Source organism: Triticum aestivum, chromosome 6B (assembly GCF_018294505.1).
Source record: "Triticum aestivum cultivar Chinese Spring chromosome 6B, IWGSC CS RefSeq v2.1, whole genome shotgun sequence".
NCBI lineage: Eukaryota > Viridiplantae > Streptophyta > Magnoliopsida > Poales > Poaceae > Triticum > Triticum aestivum.
Genome location: NC_057810.1, coordinates 84871281 through 84890968, shown reverse-complemented (window position 1 = coordinate 84890968; position 19688 = coordinate 84871281). Strand labels below are relative to the sequence as shown.

Below are 19688 nucleotides of genomic sequence, written 5' to 3'. Positions count from 1 at the left end.
CCCAGGAGGGGCCGGGTCATACCACTGACGACTATCAATGAAGATGGTGGGTCATAGCAAGCCCGTTGATGGCCCAAGACCCAGAGGTGACTTAAGGCCCAAGAGGATGAACCGCCATATGAATAACTTGTATTGTATGGCAGGTTTAGTTAGTCACCAAGCCGGACACGTTGTCTATGAGCCGGCCGGAACTCTGTAAGCCGCCGGGCGTCAACCTGTGTATATAAAGGGATGACCCGGCGGCGAGTTAGGGTAGGAAATAAGAGATCGAGAACTAGGTCAAGAGGATTCGCTCCCTGGTAATCGAAGCCCAACAATACCACCCTACACTGGATTAGGCTTTTACCTCCACCGCGAGGGGCCGAACCAGTATAAACTCTCTGTGTCCCTTGTCCCGTTTAACCCCTTCAAGCTAACTACGTTGCGATGGCTCCACACCTAAGTCCTTACGCTAGGACATCTGACGTGACAATTCCACGACAGGTTCGCCGGAGCGGCACAAGTGCACCGCCTCTAACGGTATCCGCGCGTGCAGGAGGAACATCGTGCAGCGGGCTGCTAGGTCCGATCACACAACCGGCAGCGAGTGGAGGTGGCTATTCGCAACACATGCAAACCCTAGTGACAGCGCCGAAGCGATCAACCAAATGAGTGTGCCGCACCCCCACTTTATATAGGCATCCGTCGCGGGCTCAACACTTGGGCCTCGCACGGATCCTAAAGCCCATAGTCTGTTCGGCCTGGATCCGAATCCGAGTAGGATCACTTCTGACTCGTGGAGTCGGACCGGGCCTCACAGGTTCTTTCCCTTAAGTGTGCGACCCCTTAGGTTCTCGTTCACTTGGTCGCGAGTCAGATCACATCCAACTCGGCTAGTCAGTAGCGGCCTCTAGCAAAGCGTGCTGACTCCAAGTGTCCGATGAAGCTGGTTAGGCGAACCCGTACATCACACTTCTGTTCCCTTTGTGACATAATATATGTTGTCGGGCTCAAGGCAAGTCTGTCATCCTTGTGCTAGCCCGACCTCTTTCTTGTTCTAGTGATGCCAACCACAAACCGGATTATCTCATAATCCTAATCGCATGGCCATGCTTATCTTGGTAGGATCACACGAGGGGCCTAGAGTATATCTCTCCGGATCGGAAGGGCAAATCCCATCTTGCTCGACCATGTCTCGCAGCATGGGTCTGGACAAGTCCAAAACCTACCTTTGTAACTACCCAGCCACGGAGTAGCGTTTGGTTGGCCCAAAGCAAGTCTATCACCATCCCGGGTACGTGCGCCAGCTCAGGTCTTAGGATATAGAACGTATGTTGTACTAGAGACTCGCAGATGACATATCGCTGCGTCTCATAGTTGGGTCTGTCCGAATCGAACCTTATCTCGACTCGGATCCGACTACGTCGGATCCGACTAGATCCTTCTGAGTCCATATTATCCGGTTAGCATCCAATGCTCCATGGCTAGTGAGACCAAGCCATCGACCGAGTCATATGCTAGTCTAGTCGGCTGCGCGTCCACACAACCCTTTCGACTAGGGATCTTTTAGGACAGTAATCATACAATGCACAATCCCACAAACAAGTCACGTACTTGCTGATATACATCATTGATAATGTCCAAGGACTATCTTTATTCCTAAACACATAGGAAATATCATCATACATGATCGCCTCTAGGGCATATCTCCAACATGCATGACTTCCTCTCAAGCGGCGCCACAGGGTGGCACCCCAACCACTAGTAATAAGCAAGGGTCGAGATAATGGAAGGAGATCGGTTTGAAAAGAGATTCTGCTGGTTGCACGCCGGATTCGATCGAGGGCAAACTTTCCTTAGGCCGGCATGGGTGGGGTCCACCCATAGAGAAGTTTCTTAACATGAAAGGGTGTGCACAATATTCTATAAATCAGTTATAAAAAATAACTTGGTTTTAATATATCCGCGATGTAAAGCATGACATTAGAGTATAGACACTTTCAAATGAGTGATAGTGAGTCGTGATGTTGGTTCCCAAGAATTTCTCAAACTGTAGTGACTCAAGATGGAACATGACAAGACCGTCAATTTCCCACAGGCGAACCACATTATTGTCCTCGGCAAACCCTAGTATCATTTCTGCTTTCTAGTGAAGTAGCTTGTCAATTTCAATAGTTCTTCCAAACACCCATGAAGCAACATCATCACAATCAGTGGCGGAGCTAGGATTTTCGACATGGGTATGCGGAGTTAAAAAATATAGTTTTTGTAGCAACAATGTGTCCAACAATTCAGTTACATTTTGCAAGAACAAGGAGAATCATAATATAATTCTACGATCACCGTTTTGGAAGCGAGAAATGATTGTGTCTTCCTTTACTTGCATGACGAATTTATGCTTAAAAAATACTATGAAGGTGGCATGGTGGAAAGTTTTACAAATTTGAATGTTCATAATTCAGAAATTTAGATGCATAAACTTCACCTTGGTTTCATTGTGGTTCTTCTCAAGGTTTATAGCGAGCCAATGCAAACCGGTCTCAAAATTGACTACAACAGATTAAAGACAAAATCATGATTAAACACTCACAAAGAAGAATCAAAAGATGGTTGAATTGTGCACGCCTCCGTTGCCAACATGTCTTCTACTCCCTCCATTCCTAAATATTTGTTTTTTCTAAAAATTTCAACAAGTGACTATATACGGAGCAAAATGAGTGAATCTACTCTAAAATATGTTTATATACATCCGTATGTGGTAGTCCATTTAAAATTTATAAAAGGACAAATATTTAGGAACGGAGGGGAGGGAGTAGATGGCAGATCCATTCGTGCGCCGGTGCGTGCCATGACGTTGCCGAGTGTGTACTGCGACAGACGTGGGCACGCGAAGGAGATCAATCGGTGAGAGGCGGCGATCTGCGACGGCGGACAAGAGAGATGATGCGGTGGTTGCTTCTGATGGCCGATGCAGGCATGCGGCGTGGCGATGTGCCTCTGTTTCATGATGGGGCACGGCCGCGGTTGAATCAGCAGAATCGTAGGCTCGTTGGCTCCTGGTCGAGCTGTCTCCTCCACTTCCATCAATCCGGCCAGCGTTAAGCCTCAATATAAGGCCTAGTAGCAACGTCGCAGCCCAATAAAGGCCCAAGTGGCGTTGAATCGTTCTTTTCCTCGTTTCTCATGTCCTGTACGTACAGCTAGGCTGCCATACGTTACATACAGAGGATAGCTTTTCCCATAGCAAGGCGAACTCCTGAATATGCTCCATGGTGAGCCCATGACTCTCGACAATGTTGCGCATGATACTATCCTACGGAAGTTCACGTCTCATGGAGAATACTCGGCGTCGACGGCCTATATGGCGCAGTTTGCGGGACACACGACAAGCATCATGCCTGCTGCTGTTTGGAAGGGTTGGGCCCCTCCGAAATGCAAATTTTTTGCTTGGTTGATAATTCAAAACAGAGTTTGGACAGCTGATCGATTGCACCGTCGTGGATGGCCGAACTGCAACCTTTGCCTGCTCTGCAAGCAAGTCCAGGAAACCGCAGCACACCTTCTCTTCCAATGTAGGTTCTCCCAGCGTGTCTGGATCAAGGTTGCAACATGGCTTGGTATACATGGTGATGTGGTGAGGAGCTGGCGAAATGAGGTTTCGGTTCGAGAATGGTGGATTAAAAATGTGGTTGAGCGTGGAGATAAGAGAAAGGCTATCGCCTCCTTGTTCATGCTCATGTCTTGGGAGATTTGGAAAGAGCGTAATGGAAGGGTTTTCCGTAACATCGCCGCTACGACGATGATGCTCATCGCGAAGATAAAAGAGGAGGCCCATCTTTGGGCTATTGCCGGTGCCACCCACTTGAGTATTGTAATGCCGCGAGAGTAGATATTTGTCTCCCGCTTTGCGGTCGTTTGTCTTAAACCTTCTCCCTTAATCAATGAAAATGGCAAATCTTTTGCCTTGTTTTTAAAAAAAATACGTTACATACATGCATATAGGAGCTTATATACTGAAAACAATTTGCAAACAACATTGGGTATGCGTTGCATACCCTTGCATTAGCCTAACTCCGCCCTTGATCACAATTGGTCTTTCTCTTCCAAAATTAGACACTGCAGCCTGACAAACTAAAGAGACCAAGTCCACCGCCATCTGCCAGTATCATCGAGAAGTGGAAACAACTGAGGTCATTTACTGGCATAGATATCACCGCTAGTTTTCGCCTATCCATATCAAATTCAAGGATCTCATCCGAACTCCCAGTAAGCAACCAGTAAAGAGAATCCCCAACCAGCATAGTAGGCTTAACCGTAGAAACCCCGATGCAAAAATGGGCAGGATCCTCAGATTGAAGTGGTGTTGTGATAAGATTGCCCCATACACCGCTTGCATAATTTGTCTCTCACTGTTGCCTACCAAGGCCACATGGAAGTGGTGGCCGTCTCCAGCAGAGCGAAGCACCGCCCCGCTAATTGGTGATTCGTCCATGTCGAACCAAGGGGAACGCTAATCCGGATTTTCTTTGTAGAAAGCGCCGTGGGAACGACAATGTGGTGTTGGTCGCTGGTGATGGCGTCCCACACGAGTAGCTGGAGATGCTTCCAAAGGAAGATGGGTACGAGGCCATGTACGAAGGGAGAGGAAGCGGCGGTGGCCGTCGTCCGCTGCAAGGAGAAGCATTCGGGCGAGACGATCTGGGGCGTTGAGGGTAGGTATGAAGGAGATCTCATGGTGTACTTGGAAGAAACCGATGAGGGGGGGGGGGGGGGGGGGGGGGTTGCGGCAGTGGCGGTGGCGGCAGAAACCTGGATCGGAGACGAGGTAGCGCCAACGCTTGCAGACAAGTGAAGCATGGGCCAGGGGAGGCAGGACGGCTGTGGGGGTAACCGGAGGAGAATCTCGGAGAGCAGGTCGTCGTCCTCCAGCGGCAGGCGCAATACACTATGGACATAGCCTCTAGCTCAAATTTGTTAAGCATCGACGCTATGCTTGGAGGCCGCCTCCAAGCCTTTTCTTTTAATAAAATATTTCACTGACCCTACATGTCATAGATGGAGTGTCTCAAGCAGCTAGAAAAATGGTTCCTTTGAAAAAATAGTATTCTACACATTGTAGGGACACCTTAGAGGCAAAGAAAATTTAGTATACACTACAAAGTTTTGAGCTGACTCTAGCAGCCAACCGTGGGTCCCAGCCTCTAACCACCGTAGATGCCCTGAAGGATAGGCTCTAAAACTGGGCGTAGTGAAATGATGCTGAGGGCCTAAAACTGTGCTGGACACTGAAGCCCACGATCAGTAAAGGCACGTGTATTTGTTTGCCTAAATGAAATTTTTGTTTGGGGGAAATTCAAAAGTACATCTTGTTACACATGTACATATTGTAGGTGTTGTATATTCTTTAAAATTTTGTATGGAAGAACACTTTTATTTGTAAGCTACACACAAATATTTGAGGATCCACACTGGCAAATAGTAGGTCCAATTTGCATCCGCTATATGTTTTTTGTGTGGCTAAAAAATGCATTAATAACAAATTATATTTTATATGGTTCACAACACATCTACAGTACATGTTTGTTGTTAAAGCATTAAGTATGTTTCTTCAGATCTTACAATATTATTTAGTATTTACAATATTTTGGTAAGCCATATTCTAGCAAAAAAAAAGTTTGGCCAAGCTAGCTTCGTCAATTCAATGCGCGCACTTGTAAAGAAGGTCGGCGCCAACACGGCTTTTTTGGTAATGCATGAATGCTATGTCATTTTTTCTTACATTGTCCTTTTCTAAATATTCAGAAATAGGACTGTAAACACAATATTGTTGAATCATGAACGGATCAATCCTATTTCTTCGGAGTCCCTTGTTTATGATGTACTTCCTCTGTAAACAAATATAAAACGTCTTATATTAATTTACAGAGGAGTAAGTAGTATATGTGTTTGCTACCTCTACATTTTACAAGTGTCGACAGTGTCGTCGATGGCAGATGAGCACTGCACACCACACCCCAGCCATTATACAAGTCCTGATTTCCATAGACAGCGTATGCTAACCACCAATTCGCCTGCAAGACCATATTCTAAATTTGTTGATTCAGTCAAACGGAAGCTGGATCCTGCTGCCTGGTTTATCTGCTTCCTAAATTCCATGGACATAAGTCAGTCAGGGGAGCTTTTGCCATCTGGCCGCCCGGCGAACAAAACAAGCTAAGCCAATGGGGGAGTTTGGCCAAGTCTCCCTTCTGAAAAGGACAGTACAAAAATGGCCCTACACCCTTTTCTTTGGATGGAGGGGAAAAAAGAGTTACCGACGGGTGCAGACCACGGCCATTGCTTGAGGATGAGTTCATGTTCATGAGCAGAGCTGCTGCACACCGCGCAACGCTTCAGTTGGGCACGAACTGGATCGTCGTACCTCCCTGACTCCCTCCATATCCCAGCTACACACGCAGGTACTTTTTGTTCGAAATTACTACTCCGAATTGGATTACAGTTTTTCTTCTTCTCACCTCGGTGAGCCGCTGCCCGAGCAAATCCTCCGCCACCCCTGGATTGTCAATGCCGAGAAACAATTGAGCACACTCTAGCGTTGGAATTCTGAAATCAATGCCGCACCTCCTTCGTGTAACAGCAACGCCGGGTCAGATGGGCAGCACTGTCTCGCTCCTGATCACACAGGCGGCAAACGCTGTTGTGTGGCACGCCACTCAAATTAGCATGAATTGGTTCAGCTGCAACTTAGTAGTTAAGTACTGATCCGCTGCAACCCTCGCATCCTTAACCGGCAACTTCTGTACCGTGCCAGCCTCAAGATTTCCAGGGCACCAAAAAACAAGGAGCGTCCCCTTCCGACCAACGCTCCTTCCTGAGAATGGCCAAGCTGCCATCCCCAAGGGAGATGGGGGTGCGGCAGGAAAAGAGCTGTCTATCTCTTCTCATCAGCCCACCTGAACCATTCCCACCACAGCCCAAGGGCTCGACTGAACATCTTTGGCGCGCACACTCGCTTCCAATTCACAAATGGTCAGGAAGTAGGTAGCAAGTTGCAGTCACAGCCCAGTTAATAATCACCAGTCTTCCAGTCCTGTTGAGACGTCGCTCTTTCCATGGCGAGAGCTTGCTGGTAGCCTAGTCAAGCACAACCGGCTGTAGCTCGGCTTTCTGAACCCTACAGGCAAACCCAGATACCCATGGCCAATAAGCTTGCACTCCACCAAAATCACACAGCATACGAGATAAATCGATACCATCACAGGAAGTAGGATAAGCCACACTCTTCGCAATGTTAGTTCTCAGCCTGGATGCATCACCAAACGTCTTCAAGATGGCCTGGACAGCAACAAAATCTTTCGACCAAGGATTATCTGTATCTAAGAAGTAAAAATTAGACTGTTTAACTTTGCAAACAACCAAAAACTTACAAGCCGGAAACACGGTCTTCATATTTGCACAAGGCATGCATGTGAATTCAGTGCCAGAAATCCAAAGGTGAGAAACAATTTCTTGCATAATTCAAATCTAGACATGGAGACAGTCAGACAAAAGATGAAAAGGCCTTCTAGTATTAATATATTTTTTCTGTCATTTATATATTAAGATTGCAAGCTCAACAGAATTTTCACAGCATTTCATCTACAAGATTATAGCAGCTTGACATTTACAAAGCATTGTTAAAATTCTTCAGCCATGCTAGAATTTTCAGGTATATTTCGACAACATAGAAACGAAAAGTACACAGGAAGTGTCGCCTACAACTTTTAGAGTTGAATTGAATGGCCATTAGTTTGCTCACTAATTTTTCCCCTCTTTTCCTGTAGTGTTGTGCAGCAGAATCTTCTGGGCAACTCCAGTTTCAGACAAGTAACATGGCTTTCGTGCTACTGGTAGTTGTTGCAGTCATGTTGCACCTAGCCTCTACATCAGCGCAGCCAGGCCCCGGATGCAAAACACGATGTGGTGATGTCGACATCCCTTATCCGTTTGGTATTAGTATTGGTTGTGCTATTAAAGGTTTCGAGGTCATTTGCCGGAGGACTGCCGATGGCACCGACAAGCCGTTCATGTTTGTTGAGTCGGTGGAGGTTCTGAGCATCTCAGTGCCCCGCGGTCAAGTCCGAGTTTTCTCCGACGTCTCGACATACTGCTACAATACAAGTTCAAGATCAATGGTACAGAACGCTTGGTCCCTTGACTTCTCGCAAAGCCCGTACCGCTTCTCCTATGTACACAACAAGCTCATAGTTATTGGCTGCAACACGCTCGCATACATCAACAACTTGGGAAGCACTGCAAAGTACACGACAGCATGCGCAGCGGTGTGTGAGAGCCCGGCAGCACTGACAAATGGTTCTTGTGTTGGCGCAGGCTGCTGCCAAAACGATATACCAAAGGGTCTAAGGGGCTATAGCTTCAGTTTTTATAACGTTTACCATAATTCCAATAGTACGCTTTTCAACCCATGTGGCTACGCTGCCATGGTGGAGACAGAGACATTTAGTTTCAGCTCGGACTTCATAACCACTACAAGGTTCAATGATACTGACGATGGGCGGAAGCCGCTGGTGCTGGACTGGGTGGTCGGAAATGAAACTTGTGAAGTGGCCCAAGACATGCCTTCTTACGCGTGCCATAGCAGGAACAGCATGTGTGTGAACTCGACTAACGGCCAAGGGTATCTATGCAACTGCACCGACGGATATGAAGGGAACCCTTACCTCTTTGTCAGATGCAGAGGCAAGTTCATTTCTTTGCTTGATCCCTGTGCATCTTTAGATCATGTGCAATCGTTTTATGAGGAGTAATAGTTAAGAGAAATATCATTACATGCTGTCTGTCCCGATTTTGGTGGCTGGAAATACTTGAGTTTTACAATCTGTTTTGCCTTTTTTTTCATCTATAGTTTAGATCTAGTTAGGACATTTACCTCATTTTTTCTCTCTACAATGTAATTTATCTTTACTTTGGTGGAAGAATGGCAAACGTTACACTCATTATGCCATTTGAAATTTGTATTTGTCAATACACATATGCCGATTTTTTCATGCATTACTATTCAATCAATCACTTGACCCCAAATAATTTGGTTCTTTGTTGTTGCAGATGTCAATGAATGTGAGAAGAATTCAAGTATATGCCCGAAGTCTGCAACATGCCACAACACTATAGGAGGGTACTATTGTTCATGTTCTCCAGGCAGAAAGTTTGTAATGGAAACAAAATCTTGTAACCCAGACATCACCCTAATCATAGGTAAACCACTAGATGTTTTTAGCATTTCCTTTCTTGTATAGAAAACATCGATTATGAGGAAGAGCTGAGGAACCTGGCACTGTCAACCGATGGTGTCGGGGACAAAAGGATCGCTTCACTGTCAGCTGTTGCACCTATCCAACCCACTGTTGATCAGAATCGATGGGAGAGACCAGCGATTGGGAGTGTCAAACTAAATTCAGATGCGGCGTTCAGTGCGAGAACTGGTGAAACTTGTGTTGGAGCTGTTGCAAGGGACCATAGAGGATTGGCTCTCATGTCTGTTAGTTGCCGGACTAGGATATGCAGGTCTGTTGAGGAAGCGGAGGGACAGGCAATGTTGGTTGGTCTCCAGTCGTTGTCCTCGGTTTTTAATGGCAAGATTATATTAGAGACAGACAATGTACTGATTGCCAAGGAACTGGAGAAGGGGAGGTCAAATCGCTCGGACTGCTTTCAGATTATATGCGAGATCAAAGATGCTATGACTGTTTTTGAGTCGGTCAGTATCAAACACATACCCAGGGAATGCAATCAACTGGCACACGAGCTAGCCGCTAGAGCAAGGCAACACGATGATTTGTTTTTGATTGCAAACGTCCCCGAGCAGTTAAGCGGCCTTATGCTATCTGAATGTAACACCTCTGTGTAACTATTTGGGTAGTCATTCTCAAAAAAAAAAAAAAAAAAAAAACAATGGCCAACAGTACGTAAAGATATTAATTGTATTTAGCAAAAGAGGGCCCAAATAGTAGAACTACCACTACCCAGGCAAGCACATAGTGATGTGTCTCCTTGTGTTGGGCATGCAACAAGTCTATCCGAGGAAGCTTTAAAATAAATAAATGAAATAAGGAAAATTGATAGAAACACAAAAAGTAAGTCCAGAAACAAGCGTCTATGATTTTTTTTAGAAGGTATAATTATATTGCATCACGACCCTTTAGTCCACTTTACCACAGCATTTGTTTTACCATGCTTTCAGTATATACATTGTGGGATCAATTTGACCAACAGAAACACCTTTCATGTTGATTTCTACAGGCATTAGCATCGGTGTTATCATCCTGGTGATTATCATCTTCTGCATACGTGTAATATTTGAGAGAAGAAAGCTTGCGAATGTCAAAAAACAGTATTTTCAGCAGCATGGAGGGATGCTATTGTTTGAGAAGATGAAATCAGATCAGGGACTTTCATTTACAGTGTTTACTGAAGCAGAACTGAAACAAGCAACCAATAAATTTGACGAAAGCCAGATTCTTGGACATGGAGGCAATGGCACTGTGTACAAGGGAATAATTAAGGATATCACTCCAGTGGCAATTAAAAGGAGTGCATTGGTTGATGATAGGCAGAAGAAGGAATTTGGCAAAGAAATGTTGATTCTTTCCCAGATCAATCACAAGAACATTGTCAAGCTATTGGGGTGTTGCCTTGAGGTGGAAGTCCCCATGCTAGTATATGAGTTCATCCCAAAAGGAACATTGTTTGATCTTATTCACGGCAAGAACCATAAAGAGCATCTTCCTTTCAGTTCTCTTCTAAGGATCGTCAATGAGGCAGCTGAGGGGCTTGCATTTTTACATTCCTACGCAAACCCACCAATTCTACATGGTGATGTGAAAACCTCTAACATCCTTCTTGATGAGAATTACATGGCAAAGGTGTCAGATTTTGGGGCATCTATAATAGCACCAACTGACAAAGCCCAGTTCGTCACAATGGTTCAAGGGACATGTGGTTATCTGGACCCCGAATATATGCAGACATGTTGCTTGACAGACAAAAGCGATGTTTATAGCTTCGGTGTTGTTCTTCTAGAGATCCTAACTGGGGAGGAGCCACTGAAACTTGAAGGTCCTGAGGTATGCCAGAGCCTGTCGTCGAGTTTCCTGCTGGCTATGAAAGGGAACAATCTTGATAATATGCTCGACAATCAAATAAAAGGTCATGAGAACATGGAGTTGATTGTAGGGGTAGCAGATCTAGCTAGGCAATGCTTGGAAACGTGCAGTGAAAATAGGCCCTCGATGAAAGAGGTATCTGAGGAGCTTAGCAGATTAAGGAAGCTTTCGAGGCATCCTTGGATACAGCGTGATGAGACAGATAGCTTTCTCGGTCTGATTGAAATAGAACAAAGTTCTGAGTGCACAGAGAAGGATGAAAGAATGCCCATAAATCCAAGCAGTTTTTACCTTATGAGGTGAACAAAAACACTGCGAATTTTATGCTTTGGCACTTTTGTTGTTCATTTAACCTTTTCCTTTAGTTGTATGTGGATTTCGGTGCAAGACTCTCTTGGGTATTACATAGACACACCATAATTTAGCAAGAATAAATGTATCATGGTACAAAATGTAGACACATTCAGTGCTAGCCATTTGAACTTGTGCGAGCTTTCATAGAAGTTTCCAAAATCACTCAAAGAAGATCAGTGGAGGACTGGGTGTGAGAATGTGATCAAGTTTGGTATTGAAACTGCGCCAATACGTCAAGTGATTTACTTTTCCTTTTTCAGGGATGTTCACTGATTTACTCGGTTGTGTGGGCTGGGCTCACTCACTTGGTTGGATGTTCCAAATCAAGGAAATGTCATCTTGACTCTGTCGGGGTCTCTGCACTTGCCATGCCGCCGTTATATTCCATTTTGTCATGAGAATACATACATCACTTGCTAGATTCTTTTATTTTCACCGTTATATTCCAGGACATGATGTTTTCTAGATCCCTAACCTACATTTGGATTGTAAACACAGAATAAGATAAGAAAGAGATGAATAACAAAATGCAGAGACATACTTCAGTTGTGCCATAAGTCTGACACACACACCCTCACTTGTTCGCCAAGGCAGGGAGCAGACGTCGGACTGGTTCTTTGCGTCACCGTGGCCGCCGGCCGGCCGGGGATATCTCTTGTAGCAAGGATGATGCCATGTCCATGAGTTTAAGTCCCTGCATGGATGTCCTGATGAACAAAAGAAATGTGTTAGGATCCTGATTGAAGAACAATTAGTGATCTACTCGACATAATCTAGAAGTAGAATGATGTAACAAAATGAAGTTCAGCAACCTGAGTACGACCGCGGGGATCCAATTGGGCGGAATTGGAAGGGGAATTATAGACCGAATGACGAAGGCGAACTCGGCGGGTTCCTTACCGCGGGGCAAGGAGGAGAGGGAGTCCGCCGAGACCGTCAGCCGTGGCTGGGGCTAGTCCGGCTCACCCATCTGCGCGCGCCTGGAGAAACGCACCGGCGTTGTAGGCACGGCGGAGGAGGCCGTTCCCACAGGGGATGCCGGCGGGAGGAGGTCAGGTGGTTGAAGAGGAGGTTGATGGAGCAGGCGGGTGGACCTCGACGGAGCAGGCGGACGGACCCCGCCAGATTGGGGCGGAATGCGGCGGCGTGCGCCGCCGCCGTAGAGCGCCTGGCCGGTGTTGTTTAGTTGCGGCACCGGAATCTTGGAGCTGTCCTTTTTCCAAAGCCGTTGGATCCCCATCGCACGGCAGAAAATAGAAGAATAAGTGAGAGGAATCTCAGAGCTGAGGATTCTATCGAAACAAACTTAGACAAGGAAATATATACCTCATGTTGCAGATGCAATGATGGCTGAAGCAACAGCGATGCGTGATGGTCTGATGTTTGCAAACTTCTTAGGATTTCCTCGTGTGGAGGCGAATCAGATTCCTTAAACGCATAAACTTTTGTGATGGTCAATCTAGATGGTGGGATGCTGCAACAACAATTTTCGTGAAAATGTGTGGATGTTTCTTCTTTAATAGGGAAGGTTGTCTTCAAGCATTGTTTTCGTTCTTCCAATCAAGCGGCGCATGTGCTAGCTAATTTTTCTTATTGTAATAAGACCTCTTTAAACTGGACAGACGAGCCTCCGGGTTGTCTGATCTCTTCGCTTGTGGAGGATGTAATGTCTATGTTAAATCAATAAAGCTAGCCATGATTGCCTTCCTAAAAAAAGTTAGACAAGGAAAAGGAACAGAAAGGTGGCTGCATCATAAGTCAATAATCATCATTTTGAGAACATGTCAGCTGACCCAGCATTCTCGGCGAAAAGTTCTCGCTACAAATAGAAAATTAGCCAATGCTAGGTTTTTATGCATTGACCACATTCAATGTTCAATGAGTATTGTCGCTAGAAACTTAGGCCCTATTTGGTTCATAAGTCTTAGGACTTTTTTTAGTCCCAACTAAAAAGTTCCTAGTTCCTAAAAGTCCCTCCCTGTTTGTTTCCAGAGACTAAAAAGTCCCTAGTCCCTTCCTAGAGATTATTAAATGACCATGTTGCCCCTAGTATATAGAAAAATAACAATCACACAACACCATGGGGTGGCGGGCCAATCTAGATGGTGGGATGCTGCAACAACAATTTTCGCAGAAATGTGTGGATGTTTCTTCTTTAATAGGGAAGGTTGTCTTCAAGCATTATTTTCGTTCTTCCAATCAAGCGGCGCATGTGCTAGCTAACTTTTCTTATTGTAATAAGACCTCTTTAAACTGGACAGACGAGCCCCCGGGTTGTCTGATCTCTTCGCTTGTGGACGATGTAATGCCTATGTTAAATCAATAAAGCTAGCCATGATGACCTTTCTAAAAAAAGTTAGACAAGAAAAAAAAACAGAAAGGTGGCTGCATCATAAGTCAATAATCATCATTTTGAGAACATGTCAGCTGACCCAGCATTCTCGGCGAAAAGTTCTCCGTGCAAATAGAAAATTAGCCAATGCTAGGTTTTCATGCATTGACCACATTCAATGTTCAATGAGTATTGTCGCTAGAAACTTAAACATAGATGCTTCTTCGAATTGCACAGAATAAAAGTATAGATATATCTCTACTACTATAGTATAATAAATTTTAAACTTGGATTAGCCACCGACCCTAACATGGAAGCCCTTATTAGCCATTGGTCTCTCCCACAAAGTGAATCACTATCGTTTGTCATACAAACATAACTGATTCAGTGGATGCAGTTTCTGGGATTCGTTTTTGCGCTTTGGCGCCAAAATGAGTTCGGTGGCATTCTTCTAGACTTGTCCACACACTACACCTACACCCTCATGTGCGGGTGGTGAGAAAACTTCACATTGAAAATCTTCTGTGGCTGTTTTTTTATGTACTCCTCAACATGTAAAGATACATATCTTGTTTGCATTTTTTTTGCGAGAAATATCTTGTTTGCACTTTAACCAAGACAATACGTGCATACAAACGTGTCTTATGCTAGTATAGATTAATCTTGGACATGAGATTTCTAACAGCTACTGCTCCAGAAGCACGGGGACATAAGTTAACAATGGCAGCGATTAGATCTCTAGTGTAGAAGGCCAGCGCTCGGGTGCTGCAACGATTGCCGCCGGCTATCTTGCTGGTCGATCGTAGGGGTGGATCATGAACCGCTCCTCCATACGCTTCTTTCCACTGCGGATCATCAGACGTCCGGCCATCAAATCTCGACTATTTAGATCCTACTTGGATCCAGCTTTGGATGCTAGAAATTCCCATCTTGATAATCTGGGATCCGACGGACTTTGAGAGCACGTGGAGAAGAAAAAGGAGGAGCTGCTGAAGATTGATGCATGCAGTGGCGGAGCTTGGAAGAAAAGGCTGGGCGGGCCAAGCTAAGGAAGAGCCAAATTTTTGTAGGCATTAGTCACTAGTTGGTCCCTTTTGTTCTGTTTCAATCACTAGTGCAGAATCGGGCAATAGCACCGGTTCGTAAGGCCCTTTAGTGCCGGTTCCATAACCGGCACTAAAGTGTGGGCACTAAAGGTCCCCCCTTTAGTACCGGTTCAGCACGAACCGGTGCTAAAGGGAAACCACGTGGCACGGCCAGCTCCAGGGGTCTGGAGCCCTTTAGTACCGGTTGGTAAGACCAACCGGTACTATAAGGTTTGGAGATTTTTTAGTTTTATGATTTCTTTTTCATTTAATTTTGTGTTTCCATTTTAATTCTTTTTCGTTTGCTGGTATTTTACGATACTACACATTGTACACGTTATGCATATATATATATATATATATATATATATATATATATATAGAATTTCTAGTAGAACCAATCATGCATATATATATCATCAATGTCTCACAAACCATCATATTAATTAATTCACACATACACACATGTATAGCTATATACAATTTCTCCTACATATGCATGTTGCCTTCGGAGCCAGTGGCATTAGCCTAATTGGTGCCTTCGGAGCACGATGACAATTGGAAGTGGTTTTCATGAGGGCGGTAGCGGGTAATAGTATTCTCTCTTCGGATTTATGACCTGGTCGAGCAAAAATCCCGCTATTTCCTCTTGAAGTGCTTCTACGCGCTCCGTTTCTAGGAGCTTCGCCCGCACCTCTCTGAACTGTTAAGAAGGAGATCAATATGCATGTGTATTAGTTGTGTGACTAGATATTGATAATGGTGTAAAAATTGTGAATAGTGTTTTGACAAGCGTACCCATTTCTGTCTTTGAGATCTGCTCCTTTCGGACGCCATCATGGAATGTTCTCGCAAACGCAGAATGCACACAGATCAGTCCCCTGCGCCTGCTTCAGGGCCTTTACGAGAATGGAATTTGATCAGATAATAATTAATTAAGCATGATAATTAAAGAGATGGCAGCTAGCTAGCTAGCTAGTACTACTTAATTACTTACCTTGGGTCTTCCCCATTGAAGCTTTTTTTCCATTCGCCTTCCATGACGCTGATGAACCTTGCCCAAGCCCTGCCCGCCGACAAAGAAAATGAATAAAGGGGTTATTAAATAGTTCATATCATGAAATGACGAACTAAATAGGCCGAGATATATAGTTAATAATGATTGAAATTACCTGTTGACTATCCTAAACAAGATGTTATAGTCAGTTTTTTCTTTGAGTAGTGAGTCCAGTATTTCAATTGTTCCCGCGTCAACTTTAATGATACACAAGACCCAGTGAAATCTGCATGCACACATGTTTGCATGTCTTAATTAAGCGGGCATATGTAAGCAAAAACATGTAGCTAGCTAGTAGAAAAAAATAGAGAATTTGTAGTACAAGACAGTGTGACTCACTGGAAGTTGTAAGGAAGTAGTATATCTTCATTGTATTTGAGGCGCTTCAAGAACTCTAGCATGCTGTCCTCTACGGCCTTTTCATGACGTGCATCTATTTTCCATGTGTATTCATTAACGGTGTTTGGGTCAATGAACCCAATGCCATAGCGTCCACCTTTTCTCATTTCATACATCTTCATCCTGCATATAATACCACAGAAAAGAATATAGTGAGGATAATTACAGGTAATGATTGATCAAAAGGATCACTACAGCTAGCTTGAGACTTAAATTACAGAAAGAAATCACTTACAGACAATAGCAACTGACGATAGATTTGTCGAGTGCGTCTTGATTGTATAACTGAAACAGTTCAGAATACTCAACGGGCACAGCTTTGTCATGGTAGTAATGCTCCTTCTTGACATTCACCATGAGGGACAATCGATCGGAAATCTTGGTAATGTTCATGTACCATTCATGTAATTCATACATTCTTGTTGGGAGGTTCTTGACCTTGTCTGGCTCGACCAAAGGTTGGCCCCGAACATATTTCCGTTTTATTTCATCCTCTCTAAGCACAGGCATGGGCTCGATCTCGAGGAGTTGTCCAACAGTGATTTTGAGAACTTCAGCCTGCATTATATGCTCCTCCGTTATTACCACATTGCCCACCTCAGGAACGTAAACTATTTGCCCACAATAATATTGGGCGCGCGTACTGTCACGTGTTGTTGGCACAACAAGCGAGGGGATCGATTGCGCCGCCTGTTCTCCCAGCTGGGGGATGGTTTTCCCGTATTTTTTGACAGCTGCTTCTTGTTTGCTCGATCCCGAGCTCGCCTCCTTACGTAGACGTGCTCGATTTAACTTCCTGATGTGGCGCTCATAGTCTGTGTCAACAGGCTTGGGAGCTGGTGGTTGAGCCATACGAATGAAGTGGTCAATCGTTTCCTCAGGCACTTTCTCCCTTGGCGGCGGTGGTAGTTTTGGTGCAAAATGGGCTTCCACCTCGGACTTCGATATGGCTGCGATTTCCTCCTCGGACCTGTCATAAGCCCTCTGCGGAAGAGGCGTGAGGCTTGGACCATATTTATATCGCTTGCCTCCGCCTGTACTTCCTGTACTACCTCGACTCGTACCGCTACGCACCATAGCTGCGGGGTGTCTCTTCTGTGATTGCTGAGGTGGCGGAGACAGCTGACGGGGCTGAGTTGGACGAGGAGGAGTGGCCGCCTGAAGCTGTGCCGGACTTGGAGGAGGAGTGGACGTCTGACGCTGTGGCGGACTTGGAGGAGGAGGAGTGGCCTGACACTTTGCCGGACTTGGTGGACTTGCAGGAGCGGGAGACTGCTGACTCGGTGGCGGACTTCGACGAGGAGTCGGCTGACGCGGTGTCGGTGGCCTTCGAAAGATGATGCAATCCTTTTTCCATAGGATGATACGATGTTTGGCGTCTCCGAGAAAGCGCTCGTCGTCACCTCCAGGATAGTCAAGCTCTAGCTCCGAATATGGGTCCACCTCCTCATCAACCAAGACACGAGCATAGCCCGCTGGAATCGGGTTGCAATGGAAGGTTGCCTCGGGGGGATTTGTAAAAGCAACGGCTTCCGCCACCTTCATGGATATGTTCTTCATTTTGACGTGTAGCTCGCAGCTAGTGTTCTCCGTGATGTCATCCACGGGGTATCTACCTAGCATTGCGTCGTTCGGGGCGGAACTCACGCTGCTTCTCGGCATGGATGGGGCGGTGCTATCCAATGCTGGATCATTCGCTAGCTGCTGCAGCTGCTGAGACCCCCTTTGCTGGGTAAGTGAGTCGATCTGCTCCTGCTGCCGCTGGAATTTGACTACCAATTCCGCTTGACTTGCTTCTAGGCCTTGAAGGCGTTCATAGTCCCGCTTCCTCTTCTTCTCCTTCATCTTCCTCTTCTTCTCCTCCGCAATCTTCTTTCTTGCACGGGTTCTGTAGTCGGTGTTCCAGTCTAAAAACCCCTCATACCACGGAATAGCGCCCTTGCCTCGTATTCTTCCCGGGTGTTCAGGATTTCCCAGGGCACGCGTAAGCTCGTCGTTCTCTCTGTTGGGCTCGAACACCCCCGATCGTGCCTCTTCTATTGCAATAAGTATCGCATCGTCGGTTCCCTTCAGACTTGCCCTCGTCGAAACATTGCATGTCTTCATGTCCAACTCCCCCATGCGCATAGAACCAAATCCTGACCCTGGGGGGGCCAGCTCTTAGTAACCGGAGTGGCACCTGCATCCTCCATCTCTTTCTCAGACTTATCCCACTTAGGCATTGCCACCGCATAGCCACCTGGCCCCAGCTTATGGAACTTATCCTTTTTTTCGGCATTCTTCTTGTTTATTCTCGACCGTTCCTTAGCTAATTCTCGACCGGGGAGCGCTGGGATGGGCAGCATCTCAGGCGGCACCAATCGGAGGATGAACTCCATCGCGGCCTTGTCGTTGCGGTACCCGTACTCATCGTCGAGATCCTCCGCGCCCAGGATCGCGCGCCACATCCCTCTCGCCTGCATCCCGACCTCCATGAGAAGGCTCCACTCAGCGTAGATCGTGCGGGTCAATGGTGGCACGTTGGCGTGACCCGACACGACCGGAGCGAACTGCCTCGCCACCGCCAGCTCGCGCCCTTGGCCGGCTGCGGCTTTTGGCAAGCCTTTGCTGCTGTGGTCGGTGTCGGCATCCCCTGCCTTCTTCTTGCCATCATCAGCTGCCATCACAGGACCTAGCAACGAGGCTCTGATGCCACTTATCAGACCTAAACGCTCGAGCTCACACGAGAGAGGAAGACCAAGATGTTTTTTGTGCTGCGTGCAAAACTTGCAGCTTTTCTGATCTCTATTTCTCTTCTTATTTCAGCGATTACATAGCTAACAGAAAACGGAAAACTAGGCCACGTCCGGGTCGTGAGTGCTGCCATCCCAGCGCTCCCCGCGCGTTGCCCGTGATGCGGCTATGACCATCTCCTTCGTGCCATCCCACGATCAGGTCAGAGCCGCAGGTTCAGCTAACAAACTACGTCCGAGTCGCAGCTCGGCTTATCTCAGAAGAAAGCAAACTACTGTCGAAAAACAAACAGACAAAGAAAAACCAAACACCTATTTCTGTCGAAACTGAAACTTCAGCAGCTGTTAACTGACAATTTGTTCCGCTTGTTTAGTTTTTCCATGGAAAAGCATTGGAACCTGTGTTATTCTTCTTATGATTTTGCTATTTGCAGACGGCGAATGCGATCGTGGCTGCTACTAGGAGTTTGGTGTTAATAAAAGAAGGAAATGATCGGAAAAGCTGCTCGACCATGATCGTTCGTATGTAGTTGAACGGACATGAATGTAGCAGCAAATCGATAAGAGTGGCGTACGTATGTCCACAAA

At 45.9% G+C, this 19688-nt stretch overlaps 1 protein-coding gene and 1 pseudogene across 1 annotated transcript; both read left to right on the top strand.

The window, feature by feature from the left end:
- Positions 1-7850: 7850 nt before the first annotated feature.
- LOC123135940 (wall-associated receptor kinase 5-like) lies at positions 7851-11444 on the top strand. The gene is made up of 3 exons (XM_044555209.1): positions 7851-8745; positions 9085-9234; positions 10279-11444. Exons 1-3 carry the CDS (start codon positions 7851-7853, stop codon positions 11442-11444), a joined length of 2211 nt encoding a protein of 736 aa, XP_044411144.1.
- Positions 11445-19269: 7825 nt separating this feature from the next.
- The window catches only part of LOC123138875 (F-box protein At5g03970-like), a 67848-nt pseudogene continuing 67429 nt past the window's right edge, over positions 19270-19688 (top strand).

Bases quoted from the DNA above. Each gene is read 5' to 3' on its own strand.
- LOC123135940 (XM_044555209.1), top strand. From the start codon at position 7,851: ATGGCTTTCGTGCTACTGGTAGTTGTTGCAGTCATGTTGCACCTAGCC. The intron at 8,746-9,084 runs GTGCATCTTTAG...TTGTTGTTGCAG, and splicing joins CATTTCTTTGCTTGATCCCT to ATGTCAATGAATGTGAGAAG. The intron at 9,235-10,278 runs GTAAACCACTAG...TGATTTCTACAG, and splicing joins AGACATCACCCTAATCATAG to GCATTAGCATCGGTGTTATC.